Below are 22,939 nucleotides of genomic sequence, written 5' to 3' on the forward strand. Positions count from 1 at the left end.
GATGTGTATTTGTTCCATTGTATGTGTTGTTTTGTGGGCAAAGCATTGTGTAGTGTGTGTGTGTGTGTGTGTGTGTGTGTGTGTGTGTGTGTGTGTGTGTGTGTGTGTGTGTGCGTGTGCGTGTGCGTGTGGTGTCACTGTGTGTGCATCTCTATGCAGCATCTGCATATGTGGATATCTGCATCCCTCTGCGGGCTTCCTTCCACTAAACAGCCCCTCCGCCGGCGCTACGGAGAAGCAGACCGCATCTGTCATTTCCACCACAGCCAGCTCCGCCGCCAGCTGTGGTTTCACAGCTAATACAGCAGCGTGCCGGGAGCCGCCGCTAAATCGGGACCCCTGCTGTCGAGGCTGGACCGAGGGCCCCTACTTTAAAAAAAAGAAGGAGAGAGAGGGGGGGTGGGGGCGGGGGGGGGGGGGGGGGGGTAACAAATACGAATAGCAGGCCTCAACTCAGCAGAGAGCGCATCACAAAGCTAATGGAGCGTTCGCACTGTTTAGACTTACATAAGGGATTTTCTATTTCTTTGTTTAAAGAGGCGTGTGTACTCATGTATGTCTGTGAGTGTGACTGACTGACTGTATATGTACGTGTGTGTGTGTGTGTGTGTGTGTGTGTGTGTGTGTGTGTGTGTGTGTGTGTGTGTGTGTGTGTGTGTGTGTGTGTGCGTGTGCGTGTGGGTGTGCGTGTGTGTTTGAGGGCTACATGGACTTACATTTTTGGGTCTACTACACGCACATATATCTTGTGCAGCACACCATATATGTAGCTTGTATATCTATGTGTGAGTGTGCACTGGTACTGTAGCCCTGGATGTCACCTCACTCTGTCTGCATGAGTTAACGGCACTTTGTTTGTTGCCCCCCATCTCAAATCACAGAGGAGTTGTGTACACAACACAACACACTGCTTACTCCAGCAGTCACCACTGGCCCCCCTCCTTCCCCCTCCCTGGCAGGAGTGGACCCCATCCACTCGCACCCTTAGACCAGATGTTCCCAAACACACTGGTGTGGTGTGCATGAGGCCCATGTGGTATGCGCCTTAACACATCGGGTCACTCATTTTGCTTGCATTTTTTTAATGAGATTACACATGACAGATTTATAAATAATCTGTAATAGCTTTGACTAGTACATACAGTACAAATGTACCTGAATTTTAAGGTTGTAAAAAGGCGCCCAAATTTCTTTGTGTGCTCTTCACAGTCACACAATTACATACGTTTATAAGCTTTAACCTCTTAAGCCCTATACTTCCTCACACGACGAATAGCAACAATAACCAATCTACAAGCAAAAATATTCAAACGTTCTCCTATAATGACTTGCCCAAAATACACTAGGTTGAAAGTGGTTAAACGAGTAATTCATCCAAAAAAGGACTTATTTTCCATCAATTACACACCCCATGAAGCCTTGAATCCATCGAGATTTTTTTCTTTTTATTGCATTCCTGAGCCAGTCATTTGAAGAACAGCGGAGTTTCCGGTAGGAGACTCAGTTGAGTCGCCTACTGACCATGCCACCCGGTCATCGAATTACTGGCTCAGGACAAAAACAAAATAAACTCCAAGAATTCAAGGCTTCATGGGGTGTGTAATTGATAGAAAATAAGTAATTTTTTGGGTGAACTACTCCTTTAAGAGAGAAATAGATGTCTTTCCATTCTCGTTTTGAAAGGGGGGGGAAAAGGATAGCCTGACCACTTCACCGGACTACTCTACTGTGTCTGGTATCCACTCAAAATATTAATCACTAGAGGTTTAATACGTTTTTCAACTTTTGGCATAAAGTTGAAAACAGTTCAAGTGTCATATATATATATTCTTTATGAAATAAAGAGTTGCCTGGATGCAGAGGAATGCTGTATAATTTGTTATAACAGTTGAGGTTCTATCATATGCGCTCCTGTGAAAAACTGCAACACAGTGAGAAGACTTGCCATGATGTGTCAACTCATCACTTCGTCTCTGCTAACCTGTTTATGTAGCGAGGTGTCAGAAGCTCAACGATGTCAGGAACAGAATGCAAGTGTGTGTGAATATTTATATGCCCGACATTTGTTCTTATCAAACTCCTGTCCCAGCATAGAATTTTACCTGGCAGTGAGGAAAAGATGAAAGAGGTTTTTGGATAGATGGCTGCTGTTGCTGTCATTCTCTCTATTTTTCATCACCCAGTTGTGTAATCTCCTTAATGCATAATCATACACCCCGTTATCACAGAAGAGACCACAGCAGCTCCATAGGTTGGTTTTGCAATGAGACAAAAATGTAAATAAATAATGTGACATTGTGTCACATTCCATGCCGTGTGTGTGTGTGTGTGTGTGTGTGTGTGTGTGTGTGTGTGTGTGTGTGTGTGTGTGTGTGTGTGTGTGTGTGTGTGTGTGTGTGTGTGTGTGTGTGTGTGTGTGTTTACGTGGTGGGGGGGGATTATTTTCTCCCTCAGCGCTTAGCCAGTTAGGTAAACTGTCTCTGAATAATTACTACAATAATAAATACTTTGGATTAAACTTACGTTATTCATCTCTCCTCTTTCATCCTTGTCACCTGTTCTTTAATTGACTTGACGTTGTTTTCTTGTTTCGTTTTGTGTGTGTGTGTGTGTGTGTGTGTGTGTGTGTGTGTGTGTGTGTGTGTGTGTGTGTGTGTGTGTGTGTGTGTGTGTGTGTGTGTGTGTGTGTGTGTGTGTGTGTGTGTGTGTGTGTGTGTGTGTGTGTCTGTGTTCTTTTGTTTGTTGTTCAAACCCAGAGGGATTTAGCGGTGCACTGACACCGTGCTTTGCCTGTGGAACTGAACTGTTTGACTCAAGGCAAACTGAGTCGTTCCTTTTTTCTCTTTTCTCTGTGCTGAGTGTAATCCTCACAGATAAAGCATCCTCGTCCAACACAGCCAAGTGTAGCAGTTGCTTAGGCAACAGACTATCCCATCTAATCCAAGCAGTTCTTGTGCTCCAGAGGGAGTTTGAATACCTGTCTGACTGCAAGGCTTCCACATAGCTCTCAAGTTATTAGCCTTAAATGTTGTGAATGTAATTTTACACGGTGTTCTGTGAAAATCATTAACTGACATTTTGAAGTGTCCAACTACCTAAAACTGCAGATAGCTTATCACTATAAATTCAGTTCAGAATCAGAATCAACTTTACATTCTTAACAGTTACTCCCAATTATTTATACAAAAGTTTTATCGACTGCATACAACCCTATAGGACCTAACAATTTTTTGTCTTCGGTGACGTTCTCGTTGCCCACCTCGGATAGAAATTATGGGGCTTGATTATCTGGCCCAGTGCTGTAGCCTACAATCTTCCCTAGGGTGCTGGGAGCAGCAAAGGGTTGTGGACATTGTATTGATTTATATAAAACTCAATGTTCCCTCCGTTACCTAGACCTCAGTGTGTCACGACCATGAGAGTGATAGGAGATTGTACTAATGTGAGAGGAGAGTGAAAAGGGCCTTGTTGCCAAATAAGATGAGAGTCGACGACCTGAAAGTCTTCACACTCTTCATTTTTTTATTGGGTTGCCGTTACAGTTTTGGAGCATCAAGAGCCAGGTTCTGAACTACAGTACACTGGCAGCTAGATTTAAAACAGTGGAATATGTCATTGTATGTGCTAGAGTTACGATTGGAAGTAATTTGGACACAGCTTTGCCGTTTTCCATTTACAGTATGCATAATACAGAAATCACACACCAAAAAAAACTCAGTTTGATATTTTCTCTTTCTAAGGGACAGATGGATCTTTGACAATATTGCTGGAGAGGCAGCTGGGATACCTGATTAGTTCCAGAAAGCACAATCATTTGACACCACCCTTTTTCAGACAAATGAAATATTGCATTACAATTTGGAATAAAGTAATTTACACAACTTGAAATGTAAAATATCAAGTCAGTCCACTTGCCCTGCCTAGATCAACCTACAGGCAGGGCTGGCTAAACAAATATTTGTGTTTGTTTGTTTGTTTATTTATTGATTTATTGCCAATAAATTCATCTAATAAACAGCACACACAACCATAACAATTTATGTAGTATGGTTCACTCCTCCCGGATATTATTAACTTCCTAAAAGTTTTTCAATCCTACAATTATAATACTGTAGGATGTTTGAGTCAAGGGGGTCCTTGAATTTAAATAAAGTTTCAGAACCACTGTGCTACATTAATTGGAACAGAGCCTTCATTAGAATCATTCGTAACACCTGTGAAGGAAGTAAGGAAGGGGCCGAACTTATTTCCAATATGGCTGCTGTGCATAGAGCTTATTGGTGTCTGGTAGTGATGTGCGGGTCGGGTTTTTTCATGACCCGCCCCGCCCCAACCCGCGACGGAACGCGACCCGCCTCAACCCGCCCCGCGAACCCATATATAAATCTATGGCTCAACCCGCCCCGCGACCCGCGGTGGGAATATATATATATATTATATAGCGCTCTTTTAAGTACCCAAAGTCCCTTTAAATGTCTACAGTAGCACAACATTGTCATGGGCTGAATAAACAAGCATGTTGGTCAAAATAGGTTTTTTTTTTTTTTTTTTTCGTGGAGAGCGGCTGACCCGCTCACCCTCAGCCCGCATAATTTTCTCTGAAATCCTGACTCGACCTACCCGCGCCGCGGGTTGACCCGCGGGTTACGGGTCGACCCGCTCATCACTAGTGTCTGGAATGAGCCTGCCCCAACTTTTTTTTTATGATTGTGTCCCTATTTTGGGCATGTCATTATTAGGTGAAAATGTTAAATAAAATAGGGTTAGAGGTTAATATTGTGACACATTTTAATATATCGGTGCCAAATCTTGCTGGCTGGGGCTTGGGGGTAGTTTTTGACCAAAACAGAGGGCCCCATATAGACTTTTTGTTTCGGGTCCCCAAACATCTTGGCCCATGCAGTCAGCACTGCCTACAAGTGTGCATGTTGAGCAAAGAGACAACATTGTATTTTGACCACTAAATTGCAAATTGTGTAGTGATTTCATTATAATACAGTGTATTGAATCATTCTTGACAGAGTGACATATAAACACACAGGCAGTGTCATTACAATAGTTTTGCAATAACTTTGTACTTCATACTCTTTATATACCCCATAACCTGCAAGCAGGTTTAAACATTCACTCCACTAAATAGTGAATATATCTGCAAAAACATCACCAGTTTTATCCAATCTTGGCAGTACACCTGTCCTGGTCTGTCTAATTTGTGGAGAGATCACATTGTCCTAATTCTACTCCAGTACTACTGTATGCTCACAGATTGCACTTAGCTTTCATGAGTTTGGTTGCAAATGGGTGCACTGCCTCATGTGTCTCATATGCACTTGTTCTCTCATATGACCATAACATAGTGCTGCAGCAGACATACAGAGTTTCCATTACAAAGACTGGCCTGACATGCTTTGATGGAAGATGCTCTCCTCCCTTATGAATTCCCTGCTTTCAACCATTTTTACGAGACATCAAAGGATCAAGTAGCCTAAGCGTTCATGCCACGATGTAACAGTATATCAAACAACATATAGCCTATTTGAAATCTCCTGTTATTATTCATGTAAAGGGAGCTATACTTTTGCACATATATGATGAAAGGGCGGTCTTAGGGAAGCACAAACTCACTTGTGAGAAAATAGTGCATCCCTAATGTGGAGCGATGGGGCCATCATATGGCTATAAGAGGTACTGTAGTAAGGGAGAACATTCAGGAGCAGTATTTTACTTACATTAAAAAATTAAAAAATATAAAATGAAACCACAGGAGATGGCTCAGTAGATAGATGTAATGGATGAGAAGAGGATCATAATCAGCGGTGCTCTCAAATGAACACTTGATCTAATTAGTTCCTTAAAATATCTCAAATAGCCTGTAGCATAATATTTTAGGGGTGAATTGAGGGGCTGGAGAATGGGAGAGATGTCTGTTCAAATTGGTGTCTGGAATGAAGCTGCCCCAACCTTTTAAAAATAGCCAAAATAGAGGGAATATGACATATGAACTTCTCCCCATCGCCCTCTACACTTGAGCTTGTAACAGGTTTCATTAAATTATCTGAAGAGCGCTAACCTATTTACTTTCTGTTTAACTTGTCACAAAGTGATGAGCTGAACAAATCTTACAACAACATCTGCTGTTGGGGAATGAATATGGATTGCTGCATATGTTGCTATGGAAACCACTTTCTTTTTTCTTTTTTTGCACGGGACCAGCTGAATTATCATCTGGGCCTCACCTGCTCATTTGAAAATAGGCCTAAAAATACGCCTGTGTGTTGATAGCATACCCCTTTATTATTATTATTATTATTATTATTATTATTATTATTATTATTATTATTATTATTATTATTATTATTATTATTATTATTATTATTATGTGTGATAGATAGTAAACTGGTGTTGTATTGTATGTTGTTCTTCTCATCAGATGTGTGTGAACTCACACTGGATCCAAACACAGCATACAGACTCCTCTCTCTGTCAGAGATCAACATGAAGGTGACATGGGTGGGACGGGATCAGAAGTATCCTGATCATCCAGACAGATTTAAGACCTACAGACAGGTGATGTGTAGAGAGAGACTGACTGAACGCTGTTTGGTGAGTGATGTCACTCAATTTGCTTAATCTTTATGTTCAGTGAGTGAATTTGAGTGAATTTGCTTAATTGGCTGTATGCCAGCACAATGAATTAATTCTTCATTGTTGGGATCAATAACAGTAGGCCTATACTAGGCCCAATTTGTTACAATGCAGTGAGACTACTGTCATTATTAATTCACTGACTAAGTTATACTTGAACATTTATTGTTTAGAAGATGTTATTTATTTATCAGATGTTGCTATTTATTGCAAAGAATGTTTAACATATTTACAGGTATGATGATTGTACATTGTTTGTATTTAGATATATGTACAGTATATTGATCATATTAAATGATGTATACATTTGTGAATTATTGACATCAATATGAATATATTTTACTGACCAAATGTTCTTTAAATGTATATCTCATTGCCCTTAAAATGTTTGGGATGAAGTATTTTTCTTTTAAATTCAGTCTTAACAAATCATTTGGAACAGATTTAAACAGAGTTGTAAATATAAGGGATAGATCACATGGGAGACATGAAAGATGTCTCTACACCACTCTGGTGCATTGTCCAATAACCCAAAACGAGGAGGCTTGCACTAAGAAATAAAAGTCAATTGTTTGCCATCCCTCAGGAAAGGTGACAGACATTTTATCTATCCAGTGATACTGATGGAGGTTGGAGTTATAGATGCGTTTACATGAAATGATTCTGGGTAATATATTGCCTAACTATAGCACCCTCTTGCATGCGAGCATCAAAATCAGGTTCATCTTGTGGGACTTCATCATCAACATCCTCTTCATCGTCATCAAGAGGCATCTTCCACAACCTTGCCATGTTGTGCAGCACAATGCATGCAGCAGCCACAACTGCTGCTCTGTCAGGATCCATTGCAATCCCTATGGTAAAATACAGTGGTGGAAAGTAACTAAGTACATTTACTATGGTATTTTTTTTTGGTACTTTTACTTTACTAAAGTATGTCCAATTTGGCAATTTTCAATACTTTATACTTCTACTCCACTACATCTCAGAGACAAATATTGCACTTTTACTCCACTACAATTATTTGAAAACTTTAGTTACTAGTTACTTTGCAGATATAAATTATTACATTATAAAACATATATTAACCACTTTAGCCCTATTTTATACCTAGGGTATTTGAAAATAGCCAAGGACGCGTTGTGAGCTTGTAGATCGGCTATTTTCAAACATTTTTGTACTTTTACTTTTGGTACTTTAAGTACATTTTAATACCAATACTTTTGTACTTTTACTCAAGTAAATTTTTAATTCCGGACTTTTACTTGTAACAGAGTACTTTGTTGGTTTTGATTATTATAAAAAAAACATACATTAACCACTTCAGCCCTATTTAAACTTTGGCTATTTGAAAATAGCCGATCTACAAGCTCACAATGCGTTAAGAGGCAACGTGTTGTGAGCTTGTAGATCATACATTCTGCATAATGTGTACTTTCTACTTTTGGTACTTTAAGTACATTTTAATGCCAATACTTTGGTACTTTTATTGAAGTATTTTGAATCCCGAACTTTTACTTATATATATATATTCTATATTACAGTATTGATACTTTTACTTAAGTAAAACATTTGAGTACCTTTTCCACCACTGGTAAAATAGCTAAGGGTTAGTCTAGAGAAGTAGAGCCTATTGCTACTGCAGACTAAAATAATTTCATATTGGTCTGAATTAATAATTGTGTGGACAAATATATACTTTATGAATTGATTTGCTCTATAAATGATACCATATGCCATATTGGTCAGAATTATTCATTTTGTGGACAAATATATGATCTATGACTTGATTTGCTATATAGGCTAAATGATAAAAGATGCCTACCCTTGTGCAAGCACGTCCATCTCTTCTTCAATACTCCTATACTCCTCTCAACTGCAGACCTAGTGCTGCAGAGGGCATAGTTGTATTTCTCCTCTGCCCTGTTGGATGGGTTCAAGTAAGGTGTCATGAGCCACTTTCTCAGTGGGTAGCCGGAGTCCCCCAGTAGCATCCCTGAAAACTGTCCAGCCTCAAATTCTTCCCATATACTGGACCGTTTTAGGATAAAGCTGTCGTGCTTTGACCCGGGCCACTTCAGCACACAGTTTGTGAACATGAGATCAGCGTCACAAACCACTTGTACATTGATGGAATGGAAACCTTTTCGGTTCACATATGTGTTCTCATCCACTGTTGGAGGATTTATTTTGACGTGGGTCCCATCTATGCATCCAAGCACGTCTGGAAAGCCTGCCATAGCATGGAACTTCTGTCTGGTGTCATTTAGTTTTTTGTTGTCCACTGACATGTACACAAAATTATTGATGCGCGTGCACAGGGCCAGCGCAACCCTGCGCACTGCCCTGCACACGGTAGACGGTGTATTCGAAATGCATCACCGACTAAATTTTGCATGGCCCCCGTTGCGAAGTAACGCAGGGAATCGCATACTTGGAGACTCGGGGAAAGCGCACCGTTCAAGTCGCTGTTGTGCTGTAGGTCTGCCGCTAGCATGTCCGTTATTTTCATAATGCCATCTCTCTTAAAACTGAGTCTGGCATAGATGTCAACATCATCAAAAATGTTCAGTGGATGTAATCTGTCTCGCAAAATGCGTTGGCGAGGATGGGGTCGTTCGTTGTAGGCCTAGTCAATTAATTCGTCGATAAAATCAATACGATCTGCCATGTTGATAGTTACTCCTAGGACTTAGTGCTGCCTAAAGGTGGTATAAATATTTAGTTATTACTTAGAGATACGTTATAACTAATTTGTGTGGTGCAACAGCTTACATTTTAGTAATGTGTAAGTCTTGACTTAAAAGACATTTAAGCTATAACTAGGCTAAGTTTGAACTTAGTATGAGATGGTGCAACCAGGCCCAGAAGTCTTAAGAGCATTTTCTGCTAAAACAAGCAAATAAGAACATACCTAGTGCTAAGGTAAAAGTGACATATCAGCTACCTACTTTCTTTAACAGATGAGACAAATAGCAACATCAAATGAGCAAGAGCTAAAACAAATAAGTGTATCGACTAAACAAGATCCAATAAAACAATACAACAATAAAACAATAGTTTGTGATATAGTTGTAATACATGATGATAGCTTATACGGCAAAGATTTTTTGGCAAAGTTAGTTTCTTGTAGCATCTCTTATTCACAGGGACCCCCATCTCAAAAGAATGTGTTCCATGGACCCCCCCCCCCCCCCAGAAGCAAAGATTTGAGTTAGAAATGTAGGCTATATATATATATATATATATATATATATATATATATATATATATATATATATATATATATATATATATTCAAAGATGTGTACACATTTTTACGATTTAAAAAAAAATAGCAGATCTACAAGCTCATAGAGCGGCACTGTGTAGATCTGCTATTTTTGAATTAAGGCAAAGAAATCTAAAGTGACACAGATGCATTCCTGGATTAAATGTGTTAACCCATTCAATCCAGGAACAGATACATTTAGATCAGGGGTCTTCAACAGGGGGTACGGGACCCCTAGTGGGTCCTCAGAGTTACTACAGGGGGTCCGCCAAATCTCTGTGTGATATGATTATTATTATTTTTTACCTTAACCACTTGAACCCTAGCATCTCTTTTCTGAGGAGAACTTAAGCCAAAAATAGCAGATCTACAAGCTCACAACGCCTCGCAGCGCTATTTTTTGGCAAAGAAGTATAGGTGTGGACTAGAGGGAGAAAAAGAGCAGACCAAGTAAACAAAAAAAAGTTGAAACACAATTTTATACAACATAGAGGAGGGGGTCCCTGCTTCATCTCTCTCTCAGCTAGGGGGTCCTTGGCCTGAAAACGTTGAAGACCCCTGATTTAGATACATCAGAGAATTAAGCAGACATGCATATGTAGCCTACTGTATGTCTGTAGTATTATTATTGTTATTATTATAATTGTTTAAAACTACTTTCACTCAGTGCCCCCCTTGTATTACTAGATGATGCCAGCAGAGGGCAGTGTTCTACTGTACTGTTGGTGTAATCGGGAAATGCAAAGATAGCCGCGCTGCCTCTCTGATCAGCTGTAGTGAGTTTGATCGATCTTCACATCGTGCTCTTCTTAAGTGGTATCGATCGATTAGCACGATTCATCGGCTGGTCAACATGTACGGTAAGTTATGTGTGAATCATAAACATAATGGTTTGATTAATATGTATCTCGCTTTGGTAAAACTCGCTCCCATGATTTTTTTTTTACTAACATCGCATCATCTTCAGGCTTTTCCTCAGTGTCTGTGGAAGAAAGCCTGGTTTCTATTCCGTTCAGAGCTCACATCCGGTCTAGAGCCCGCCTACTGTATCCGGTCATTTCCCACACATATAATATCCAATCACACAGACCGTTTCCGTATCCGCTCTAGACCGGATATGCAAACTGCAAAGTGAATTGACCACAGGCAATCTAGTAACAACCAGCGAAGCAACAAGCTAACATTTTTAGCTTTCACTAGTACGTCGCGCAAGGCTGTCGCTTGTGGAAAAAATAACAGATATACAAGCTAGTTGGCTTGTAGATCTGTTCCTTTTGACAAGCGACGTCGTCTTCCTACGGAGTGTTGTTTTGTTAAAGGGATTGTTGGCAACATTAAGCCTAAATTTGAAAAATATCTCTATATATATATTTTGCATTTTTCCCCCTCTATCAGCCACTATATAATGATGCTGGGGTGTTTTCCTGCATTGAAACACAGTCCTCTTTCTGAAATCCGTATTTCCCTACTGTTTATGTTTGTGGCGGGCCGTAAATTAACGCACGCATGTGCGCATCCGTGCGCGTCCGTGTGAACTTTTTACTTTCGGTTTTAAAATGCTCTCAAACTTCGTTTTTGAGGCACATAATTTACTTTTCAGATAGCGTTTGGATAGAATGTAGTTGTTTAACTTCATATATGTGGTCAATTTGTCATTAAAGAGCCTATTTAAAAATACAAATTCAGAGAACCGGCAGGGGTGGGCAGTTCCGCGAATTGTATCCGAATAAAGTAACCTATATTCGGCATGGCCCGTTTAAAGTACCCTTAACTCTATGGAAGTCATCCGTGCGTCACCCCCTGGTGGTCGGGGAAACGAACTGCTGGAGTTTTTTTCTTTGTTTATCTCTGAATCGCCTACAATCCCTTTAAGCTAACCATGCTAAAGAATGCTAACAACACATGATAATGAACCTGGAAAAATAAGTCACAACAAGTACTATAACTATATAACATAACTATATAACATAACTCTAACTATATAACATAACTATAACTATATAACATAACTAACTATATAATATGACTATATCTATATAACATAACTGTAACTATATAATATAACTATATCTATATAACAAAACTTACTATTGAACATAACTATAACTATATAACATAACTATAACATAATTATAAAGATATAACATAACTATGAAGATATATTATAATATAACTATATAACATAACTATATAATATAACTATAAAGATATAACAACTATAACTATATAACACAACTATAATTATATAATATAACTATAAAGATAACTATATAACTTAACTATAACTACAACTATATAACATAACTATATAGATATGGTCTTAACATCATTCTAACTGAAGCTGGTTGCAGTCTGGCAGCCACAGCACAACTATAACCATGACAGTGGTGAATGATAATATAAATATTGTTATAGTAGTCAGTGGTGTAAAGTAAGTACATTTACTCAAGTACTGTACTTATGTACAATTTCGAGGTACTTTTACCTTACTGGAGTATTGCTAATTTTCAATTATTTTACTTCTACTCCACTGCATTTCAGAGGGAAATATTGTACTTTTACTCCTCTACAATTATTTGAATAATTTGGTAACTAGTTACTTTACTTTTGTACTTTTACTCAAGTAAATTTTACTCAAGCATTTCTAATCTATATTGCAGTATTGATACTTTTACTTAAGTAGAACATTTCAGTCCTTTTTCCACCACCGATAGTGTGTTTGGTGTGATTGGCCGTTGATGTGTGACACTTTTCCATATGTCAAAGCTAGCCGTGGATCTAGACTATCATAGATGTATTTTATCCAGTCTGACTTTTACTTTCATAGATATGCAAATGTCTAAAACGATAAAAAGAAAACATATGATAGTCTTGATCCAAGACTATATCAAAGCCTTAATAAAAGTGTCTGATGTCATGTGAAATGATTGCCTTTGTACTTGGACCATGACAATGTGTGGGGTTTGGGTGGTAGGCCTATTGTTTACATAGTCAAGACTGGATCAGTCCAAATGTATGTGTTCCACGTGTCAAAATTAAGTCAAATCCTGACAGAATTATGTCTTCCTACAAGGTTTCATTGGGTTGATGTTGACCTTGAAGTTGAGGTTAACCTCCATCAATGAAATCTACATTGTTTTGGGTAAAGATTGTGTCTGTGACATTAGATTAACATCTCTCTGCATAGATGGAAAACTATAAAGTAGTGAATGCATTGAGTGAGTGAGCCTGGTTCCATGGAAAACAACTCTGCCTGGCTGTCAATTAAGTGCAACAATCAAGCACATTATTATGCTTAAATTGTAAAAGTAGAGAAATAATTTGTCTCTAAACTTTGGGACGACTGTGCAGTGAATCTAGGCAGGATCTGACAGAGACATGTTTCTGACCGCAACAACATCTATAATATTTAAGTTAAAACAAGTGGTATGCTATAAACAAGGCTTTGTATTCTACATAATAAGACTAAGGCTGTTAGTTTCACTTTGGTTGTTATGGCTTGGCTTTTAATATAAACAACGGTTTGCTCCGAAATCGTAGCTGATAAAGAGAGAACTAGGTGTGTGTGTGTGTGTGTGTGTGTGTGTGTGTGTGTGTGTGTGTGTGTGTGTGTGTGTGTGTGTGTGTGTGTGTGTGTGTGTGTGTGTGTGTGTGTGTGTGTGTGTGTGTGTGTGTGTGTGTGTGTGTGTGTGTGTGTGTGTGTGTGTGTGTGTGCGTGCGTGTGTGCAACTGCTTCTCAGCCTAAAAAGACACATCATTCCAACACACTTTGTAGACAGGGATGGCTCAGGGTAGAAGACAGGGTTAAGCAATTAAACATGGGATTGGTATTTAAGATAGTCAAAGGATCAGAGCTATCCCTTTAAATGTGTGGTAGGTTGAGTAAATGTGTGGTAGGTCCAGTGTTGGGCAAATTACTTTTAAAAAGTAACTAGTTATAGTTAATAGTTACTGCTCCAAAAACGTAACTAGTTACTTTACAAGTTACTAAATTATGAAAGTAACTAGTAACTAGTTACTTTACTTTACTTTTTTTTTAAAGAAGAAAAATGTATAAAATAAAATAAAAAATATGTATATTATTTCCAAATGATTTTGATAGGCTATACATAAAAACGTTTATTTGTTTCTTCTTCTTTAAAAATATTTTCTTTCACATCAGGATGTAATGATCATTACACTCAGAGCAATAACCCACCTATCTCCCACACTCCCTCCCCAGTCAGTTATCAGTTTGAATGAATTTGATTGAGGCCTTAATTTAACTGAATAAACCTTTTTTTAATTCTAAAATAAAAACCTCTCACACTTATGCCAGTGTACTGTATTACACACACACACACACACACACACACACACACACACACACACAGTTTAGTGTTGCTCTGTGGCACAGTGAGAGAAAAGACCATTGTAGTCATTATGAAATGTAGTGGAACAATTAAACGTCTTTCTGCACTGTAGTGGCCCTGCTGCTTTCACTGCTATTTTGCTGACTAGTTCTCTGAAGGCAACAAACTCAACCGTTGCGATGGGAAGCATGTCCTCCTCAACAACATACCTGGAAATCAATCTAGCTGAGACTGTGTGTGTGTGTGTGTGTGTGTGTGTGTGTGTGAGTGTGCGGTTGTGGTGGTGGGCGTGTTGCCGCGTGTGTGTGTGTGTGTGTGTATGCGGTTGTGGTGGTGGGCGTGTTGCCGTGTGTGTGTGTGTGTGTGTGTGTGTGTGTGCGGTTGTGGTGGTGGGCGTGTTGCCGTGTGTGTGTGTGTGTGTGTTAGCAAGGGAGGGTTTGTGTGTCTGTGTATGGCAAGTCCCACCCAACTCTGTCTCTGAATGGCTTAGGCTGACATTTTACCCCCTGTTAACCAATCATCACTCCTCTCTCTGGCCACTTTCACTTTCTCAAGTTAGAGTGAGACGGATCGCTTGTCCTGTTCGCTTGAGCCTGCCTGTCCTGTTTAGATGACAGGCAAGCTGCTCCGTGGGGCAGACAGTTGAGTTGGATCACATAATGTAACTTAGGAACGCACCTTTTTAAATCACAGTAACTATAACGGCGTTACTGAATTGGAAAAGGTAACTAGTTAAAAAAGTAGTTGCGTTACGTAACGCGTTAGTCCCAACACTGGGTAGGTCGACTAAATGGCTTTATTCTCTTATCCTTATGCCTATGTCTCTGAATCTGTAATGGACAGACTGTAGCCTATTAATATGAGCTTTTGTAGGTGGGATTTGTAGTTCTGTTTAATAAAACTACAAGTGTGTGTGTGTGTGTGTGTGTGTGTGTGTGTGTGTGTGTGTGTGTGTGTGTGTGTGTGTGTGTGTGTGTGTGTGTGTGTGTGTGTGTGTGTGTGTGTGTGTGTGTGTGTGTGTGTGCTTCAGAGAGGCTGTGTGTATCAGAGAATGCACATGTCAGATTATATTGAGCTACTTTTCATCAGTGTTCAGACTCAATCAAACTAAGCTTCAGACTTCCCCAAACAAACTGATCTGACTGCTTCCCAACCTAAAAAGACACATAATTCCAACACACTTTGTTAGACAGGGATGGCTCAGGGTAGAAGACAGGGTTAAGCAATTAAACATGGGATTGCTATTTAAGAGTCAAAGTATCAGAGCCCTCAACACCCTCATACCTGACTGACTACTTCTCCAGAGTGAGTGAGCCACCATGATCTGGTACCGCCCACATAGAACAAACATAGGAACGTTCTCATTCTACTACTCTGACACCATAATGTGTTGTTCTGACACCATCCATTAACCATTAAGACTGGGAACGCATCTGTGTCATTTTACATTTCTTTAGCTATTGAAAAATAGCAGATCTACAAGCTAATAGCGCGTCACCGAGTGCCGCGCTTTGAGCTTGTAGATCTGCTATTTTTGAAAAAAGGTAATATTGAATACATATGTTACAGGAAAATTGGCATTCCAGGGAAATTGGAAATGGAGCGCTTGTTTTTACCACTCACCCAGGCAATTCTGTATAACCAACAATAGAGGGCAATGAATGCAAGCGTGTGTGCTTGTGCATGTGTGCGCATGTGCATGCTGTTTAATGACTTCTTGTATTTACAGAGCCTCCAGTCCATGTCTCACGTCCACCAGTGCCTCCACGGAGCACAGACAGAAAGGACTTTTTACCACGTGAGTCCATGGTGATCAGTTCACTGCTTTTACACAAACCCTTCATACACTCACAAACCCTTCGAGAGAGAGAGAGAGAGAGATGAGGAGAGAGGAGATCGAGAGAGGAGAGAGAGGAGAGAGAGAGGAGAGAAGAGAGACGAGAGAGAGAGAGAGAGAGAGGAGAGAGAGAGAGAGAGAGAGGAGAGAGAGAGAGAGAGAGAGGAGAGAGAGAGAAGAGAGAGAGAGAGAGAGAGAGAGAGAGAGAGAGAGAGAGAAGTTTATACTACATACATCAGAACATTCCTACTCCTTCAAGAGAGGACACTCTAAAAAGTACATTCTTTTGACACCCTCCATTTCATTTAAAATCACATTTGTGTAATTTACAATATATATATATTTTTCTTCTTAAAGAGACAAAACCAGTGACTCCTGCTCAATGCTACACAAGACGTCCCCTTACCCCCACATCTCAACAAATTCCTCTAGACAAGAAATAATTTCATAAATAAACATTTCATCACTTAGCTCTTCATTAAACCTGTTAAACCATCCCTGTAGCAGCGCAATCAGACTACCAAGCCTTGTAGTGTCTCCTCCTCTTTGCAGAAAGGACAGCTTTTAGCCCCTCTAGCCCCAGAGTTGATGTGGGCCACATGTCTATTTGTAGCCACGGCCCCATGCACTATCCTCCACTGAGATCTGCAGTGCGTTTTCTCCACTGGAGTTTTGTACAGGGACCGCCAGCTGCCCCGTGGAGAAGAGCCTGGTGCAAGTACTCCCGACCACCTTGACTCTTGTACTCTCACCAGTGTGTCCTTGTTGATGACCTTGACACTCACTGCGTATAAGGTCTTACTCGACAGTCCACGTATGTCTCCCAGTTGTGGTGTTTTAAAGGAGAGGATTTGACCCTCTTCTTCCTCCCCTTCCTCCACTGCGGCAGAGACCTCTAGAACTGGGAATTCCAAACCCCTTCCATCCTGCTCGCCATCAGACTCTCTTTCCAAAGTCTCTCTAATTGTCCCAGGCAGTGAACATACCACCTCTCTCAACAGATGCTGCAGGAACCGAACAGACTTCAAGCCAGTCTGCTCACTGAGGTTTTCTGCTGTTTTCTAACCTCTTTCTGATCTCAGATCAGCTAGCTTCACAATTCCTGCTTTTGTTAGCATTCTCTCCACAGATGCAGAATTCAACATCCTGCTCTGGATAAGTGGGTTGTAAAACAGTGGTTCCTGCCCTGCTTGATCGTAAGTCTGTGTTCCATCCCTCCGAGCTATCAGAACTTTGTTCCATGCTCGCAGAACTGTTTGGTAAAACACAGTGGTGCCTGATAAGTCCATCTTGTCCAACTCCAACATAAACAGGTGCCCATCATAGCCTTAGAAGCATGCATGCTGTGTCTGTCCACACCACATCTTTCCTGTAGAGGAGACCCTGTGCTGTTTGTAGTCTGAAGGCTGTAACACGGCTACGTAAGTCAATTAGACCCTGACCTCCCTCGGCCAACGGTAGAAACAACACAGACGCTCTAATCCAGTGTTGTCTCCCCCAGAAAAAGTTCACCAGTCTCTTCTGAATCTCCTTCAGCAGTGTGTCTGGTGGCTCCAACACAGTGAAACGATGCCAGAACATTGAGGCGATCAGGTTGTTTGCAACCAGCACTCTCCCCCTGTAGGACAGTGGGAGACTGTGGCAAGACCCAAGTCCATTGAGACAATCGGGCACTCACCATCTCCATCATCCCCTCCCAATTATTCTGCTGAAAATTTGAATTTCCCAGAAAGACATTTCATCCCCTCTGTACTCTATTGTAAAGCTGCCGGCAGTATTGGTAGTCTGTTGCCTTGCCATTGGCCCATAGCATAGCCCTCACATTTACCCCAATTCACCTTTGCTGATGATGCTTGTTCATATAATGCCATGCTCTTGCTAAGACACTCAACATCCTCCTGTCTTCTGATAAAAACTGTTATGTCTTCTGCGTAGGCAGATAGGACTACAGCCCTCTGCTCCCTTACACCTTGACACATAACCCCCCCCAAACCTTTCCTAAGTGTGTGTAAAATGGTTCAATAGCTAACGAGTAGAGCTGGCCTGATAGCGGACAACCCTGCCGTATCCCCCTGTACGCTCTCACTGGACAACTAAGTCCACCTCCCACCTTTAACACAACAGACGCTCCTGAATACAAAAGTTTAACCCACGATACAAAAGATCTGCCTATTCCAAAAGCTTCCAGGGTTTTAAATAAATACTCATGATGTACTCTGTCGAAAGCTTTTTCTTGGTCAATTGAAAGGAGTCCCAGGTCTAAGTCCTGAGTCGTTGATAGATCAATAACATCCTGGATTAGGAACAAATTGTCCATTATTGTACGACCGGGCACACAGTATGTTTGATTTGCATGTATAACTGTGTCCATGTGTTGTTTTAGTCTATTAGAAAGACATTTTGACAATATTTTGTAATCTGTACATAGTAATGAGACCGGACTCCAGTTTTTCAATTGACCAAGATCTCCCTTCTTTGGTAACAAAGAAAGGACTGCTCTCGTGCAGCTTCCCAGATTCAAAACAACATTTAAACACAGCACACAAATCCTCTTTAAACAGTTCCCAAAAGCACTTATAAAACTCTGCAGGCAGCCCGTCTATGCCAGGTGAGCGCCCAGAGTTTAGTTCCTGCACTGCTGCAGAAACTTCCTCTTCTTTAATGTCAGAGTCCAGCCGTGCTGCTTGCTCAGGCATTAGCTTTGGTAAGTCTTTGTGGATCTCGCCCACTGAAACCTGGTCACAATCCCCAGCGCTAAAAAGTTCTTTGTAGAAATCCATTGCCATTTTTCTCATCTCTCTTGTGTCCGTTGTAATTTCCCCATTAGGACATTTAAGGTGGAGCATTAGGTTCTGTTTTTTAATCTTCCTTTCCAACTTGAAGAAGAAAGATGTTGGTGCATCCATATCCTTCAGGGTGGAAATCCTTGCCCTTATCAACGCTCCCTTTGCCTTCTGCTGAAGGTAGAGTGCTAGAAATTGTTTTTTCCTTCCCAACTGTGTAGCATAGCTGGGGTCTCACCTACTTATCATGTCCTTCTCTATTAGTCTTATTTCCTCTTCCAGTATATCCATAGTGCTCTTTTGTGTCGCTGCAGTGTGTGCAGTGTATTGTTGACAGAAAGTCTTAATTTGTACCTTTCCAACCTCCCACCATGATACGACATTTTCAAATTCATTTGTTTCCCCCTCCATTCATTCCAAAAACAAGACAAAAATACACAGAACTGTTTGTCTTGCGTTAACCTTGTGTTAAAATGCCAGAATGGACTGCATATTTTTGGTACATTCAGCACTATTTCTATCATCACCAACTGGTAATCAGAAAAACCCACAGGGGTTATAAACGCCTTCCTAACCCTGTTAATGTAGTTTATGTTAACATATATTCTGTCAAGCCTGGCAGCACTGATCCTTCCCTCTGAGATCCTAGTCCACGTATACTGTCTTATGACTGGATGCAGTTCTCTCCATGCATCCCTCAGTCCATGTTGTGTGACAACACTGGATAGAACCGACGCTGACCCGGGATGAGGCTCTTCACCTATCCTGTCCTCTTTAAAAAAAACATGTACAGTTCCAATCTCCTCCAATCACCACCATAGAGTTACCTACTGTATGTACTGTCCAATAATATTATTTAATACATTAAAAAGCCTTACACGCTCTGTACCTGAGCTGTGTGCGTAAACATTTATAAAGGTAAATCGCATATTTCTAATTGTGGCCTGAAGTATAATGACCCTCCCCTGCTCCAACTGGGAGAAATTAATATCTGTCATGTTTATTCTTGGTGAGACCAGTATTGCTACTCCTGCACTGACGTTCGTACCATGGCCATGAAAATGCTGCCCTCCCCAACTCATTCCCCAATCTACCACATTATCATGAGTACTATGTGTCTCCTGCAAGAAGAAAACATCTATATGCTTTGCATTACTCATTTCATTTATTAATCCTCTTATATTCCTTTCCCTGCCCCCATTTATGTTTAATGTTCCTATTCTCAGGCTTTCCATAATAAATAGAAAAAGTAGTGAAACAACAGTACAGGCAGAAAACCCAGAAGAAACACCCTTTTGTGATCCACTCATTTTTATTTTTGTAAACGACGAGCAGCCTTTCCTTTCCTTGCTTTTTCCTTCCTTAGTTTGGTCATTACTTTATTTAACCTGTACCTTTTTTGTTTACTTAGTTGGTCCAAGCTAGCTTCCTGCCTTGCTGGCGCTACAGACCTAACAAACTTCTCAATGTCCGGGAAATACTCACTCAGATCAACCGTATGTTTCCCATACGTTGTATCCAAAAAATGATTTATTTCCTTTACTGAGTAGCAAGATGGATCTTTCTGCTTTACAAAATCATATAACTGTGAACTGTTCTCCTCCTCCTCTGGCATCTCTTCCTCCTCCTCACCCTCCTCCTGTTGCCCACTACTGGCTAGTTCTGAGCTTGTGGATTCCACCCCCTCCCTACTTTCCCCATTCTCATTCCCTGTCCTCACCTCCCCAGAACCACCTTCCTGTGCATCATTTGTTCCTGACCCACTGGCCTCCACATTATGATCTGCAGACTGCTCAGTCTCAGCTTGTGTCTCCCCCACCCCCATATCAGAGACATTAGGGACAGTTGACACACTTTCTTGCACATTCTCATTTTCAACACGCATTGTCTTCTGCTGTGCACGAAGCACCGCCCGCATATCTCAGTATGCTCCCAGGGGAGCGTGGCAGGTTATCCCCAGGTCCCCCCCCCACCCCCTGCGGTGCGCTGGCCTCGCCACCACCCCTGGCGGGGCTCCGCCGTCTGGTCTGTCGTTTGTGGCCCACATCGCCACACTCAAAGCACTTCATGCTCCCGGTGCTTGCATACACGTATAGTACCCACTTTCATATTTCACTTTAAAAGACACTTCAAGTGTTTGCGTTGGGCAATTCAAAAACATAAGCGCCTGCCTCCACAGTCACTGAACGTGCTGCAATCGAGGATCACTGCACCCGAGGTGAATGTGCCTAAACCTCGTAGCAAACTTTCCAAATCTCATCAACTCACTTTCCAGTGCTTCATTTGAAATAACACTGTAACCCGTGTAGACGGTACAGCCAACGGAGTCACGCAAACAAGGCTATCATCTAGCATTATCCCCGCTTCAACTAGCGCGTGGACAAGCCGTTCTTCTTTTAGAAAAATAACGACAGCCTTATTCATGCACGACCCATATGATATGCTTTCATGCCCCACTTGTTCACCCACAGCCAACAACATTTCCTCAACTGAAAAACGGACATCTGTAGCTATTCTCGCCCCGTGTTTTATGGACATGGACGGCATTCCCCCCCTGCATCGGGGGGGGGGGGGGGGGGGGGGAGAGAGAGAGAGAGAGAGAGAGAGAGAGAGAGAGAGAGAGAGAGAGAGAGAGAGAGAGAGAGAGAGAGAGACTCTGACTGACTATTATGTGTGATAGATAGTATAGTAAACTGGTGTTGTATTGTATGTTGTTCTTCTCATCAGATGTGTGTGAACTCACACTGGATCCAAACACAGCAAACAGATTCCTCTCTCTGTCTGAGAACAACATGAAGGTGACATGGGTGGGACGGGATCAGAAGTATCCTGATCATCCAGACAGATTTAAGACCTACTACCAGGTGATGTGTAGAGAGAGACTGACTGGACGCTGTTACTGGGAGGCAGAGTGGAGTAGAGGGGTTTCTATAGCAGTGACATACAGAGGAATCAACAGACAGGGTGGTGACAGTGGTCGTGACAGTGGGTTTGGAGACAATGAAAAGTCCTGGAGTCTGTTCTGTAATGGTGGTAATAACAGTTACACTGTGAGACACAATAAGGAGGACACTGTCCTCCCTGTCCGTCTCTCCTCCTCCTCCGGTAGAGTATCAGTGTATGTAGACTGGTCTGCTGGCACTGTGTCCTTCTACACAATGTCCTCTGACACACTGACACACCTGTACACCTTCCAGTCCACATTCACTGAACCGCTCTATGCTGGGTTCACCTGCTCTGGCTCAGTGTCTCTGTGTTTCAGATAGAGGAGGAGGAGGAGCAGCAGGAGGTATACTGTAGTAGCAGGTTTAATGGGGTTGTGTGTGTGTGTGTGTGTGTGTGTGTGTGTGTGTGTGTGTGTGTGTGTGTGTGTGTGTGTGTGTGTGTGTGTGTGTGTGTGAGAGAGAGAGAGAGACACACACACACACACACACACACACACACACACACACACACACACACACACACACACACACACACACACACACATTGATGTAATGATTGATATTATTAGTGTTTTCTATTAGTGTTTTCTATTATATTATTAGTGTTTTCTTTCTTAATTGTGTGTCTCTCTCTCACTCACACACACACACACACACACACACACACACACACACACACACACACATTGATGTAATGATTGATATTATTAGTGTTTAAAAGAAGAAGAGGGGGGGGGCAAAAGATCTACAAGCTGTTGTGATGTGACACGTTGTAAATCTGCAGTTTTCACTGTATTCAACTTTTCTTTCTTAATTAATCAGAATGTTGGATCATAATGACATTTGAATTGAAGTTAAACAAATGATATTTTTATGCATATTGTTTTGAACACCTCAGTGCATTTTGTAAATGAAAAGTGTCATTTAGTTTTAGGAAAGTGTTTGAACTGTTTTGTAAAACTTTGGGTCCATTTGGTTCCATTTGTACACTCTCAGAGTTACAGACCTGTAAGGGTCCATTTGGTCCACAACTACCGTTTTGCTGTGGACCCCATGCGACCCCCTCAAGGACCCCTGGGGGTCCCCGGACCCCACTTTGAGAACCC

At 41.2% G+C, this 22,939-nt stretch overlaps 1 protein-coding gene across 1 annotated transcript; it reads left to right on the forward strand.

Annotated features, from left to right (window-relative positions):
* Window positions 1-10,647: 10,647 nt before the first annotated feature.
* On the forward strand, window positions 10,648-22,256 carry LOC308097243 (stonustoxin subunit beta-like). The gene is made up of 3 exons (XM_080444914.1): window positions 10,648-10,776; window positions 15,998-16,066; window positions 21,616-22,256. The coding sequence occupies exons 1-3, from the start codon at window positions 10,770-10,772 to the stop codon at window positions 22,152-22,154; spliced, it is 615 nt and encodes a 204-aa protein (XP_080301040.1). The 5' UTR covers window positions 10,648-10,769; the 3' UTR covers window positions 22,155-22,256.
* The last annotated feature ends 683 nt before the right edge of the window (window positions 22,257-22,939 follow it).

The sequence above is a fragment of the Gymnoscopelus braueri genome (assembly GCF_963280865.1).
Source record: "Gymnoscopelus braueri genome assembly, chromosome: 12".
NCBI lineage: Eukaryota > Metazoa > Chordata > Actinopteri > Myctophiformes > Myctophidae > Gymnoscopelus > Gymnoscopelus braueri.

Excerpts from the sequence above, each read along its gene's own strand:
- LOC308097243 (XM_080444914.1), top strand. Across the intron at positions 16,067-21,615 it reads CAGAAAGGACTTTTTACCAC|ATGTGTGTGAACTCACACTG; the intron begins GTGAGTCCATGG and ends TCTTCTCATCAG.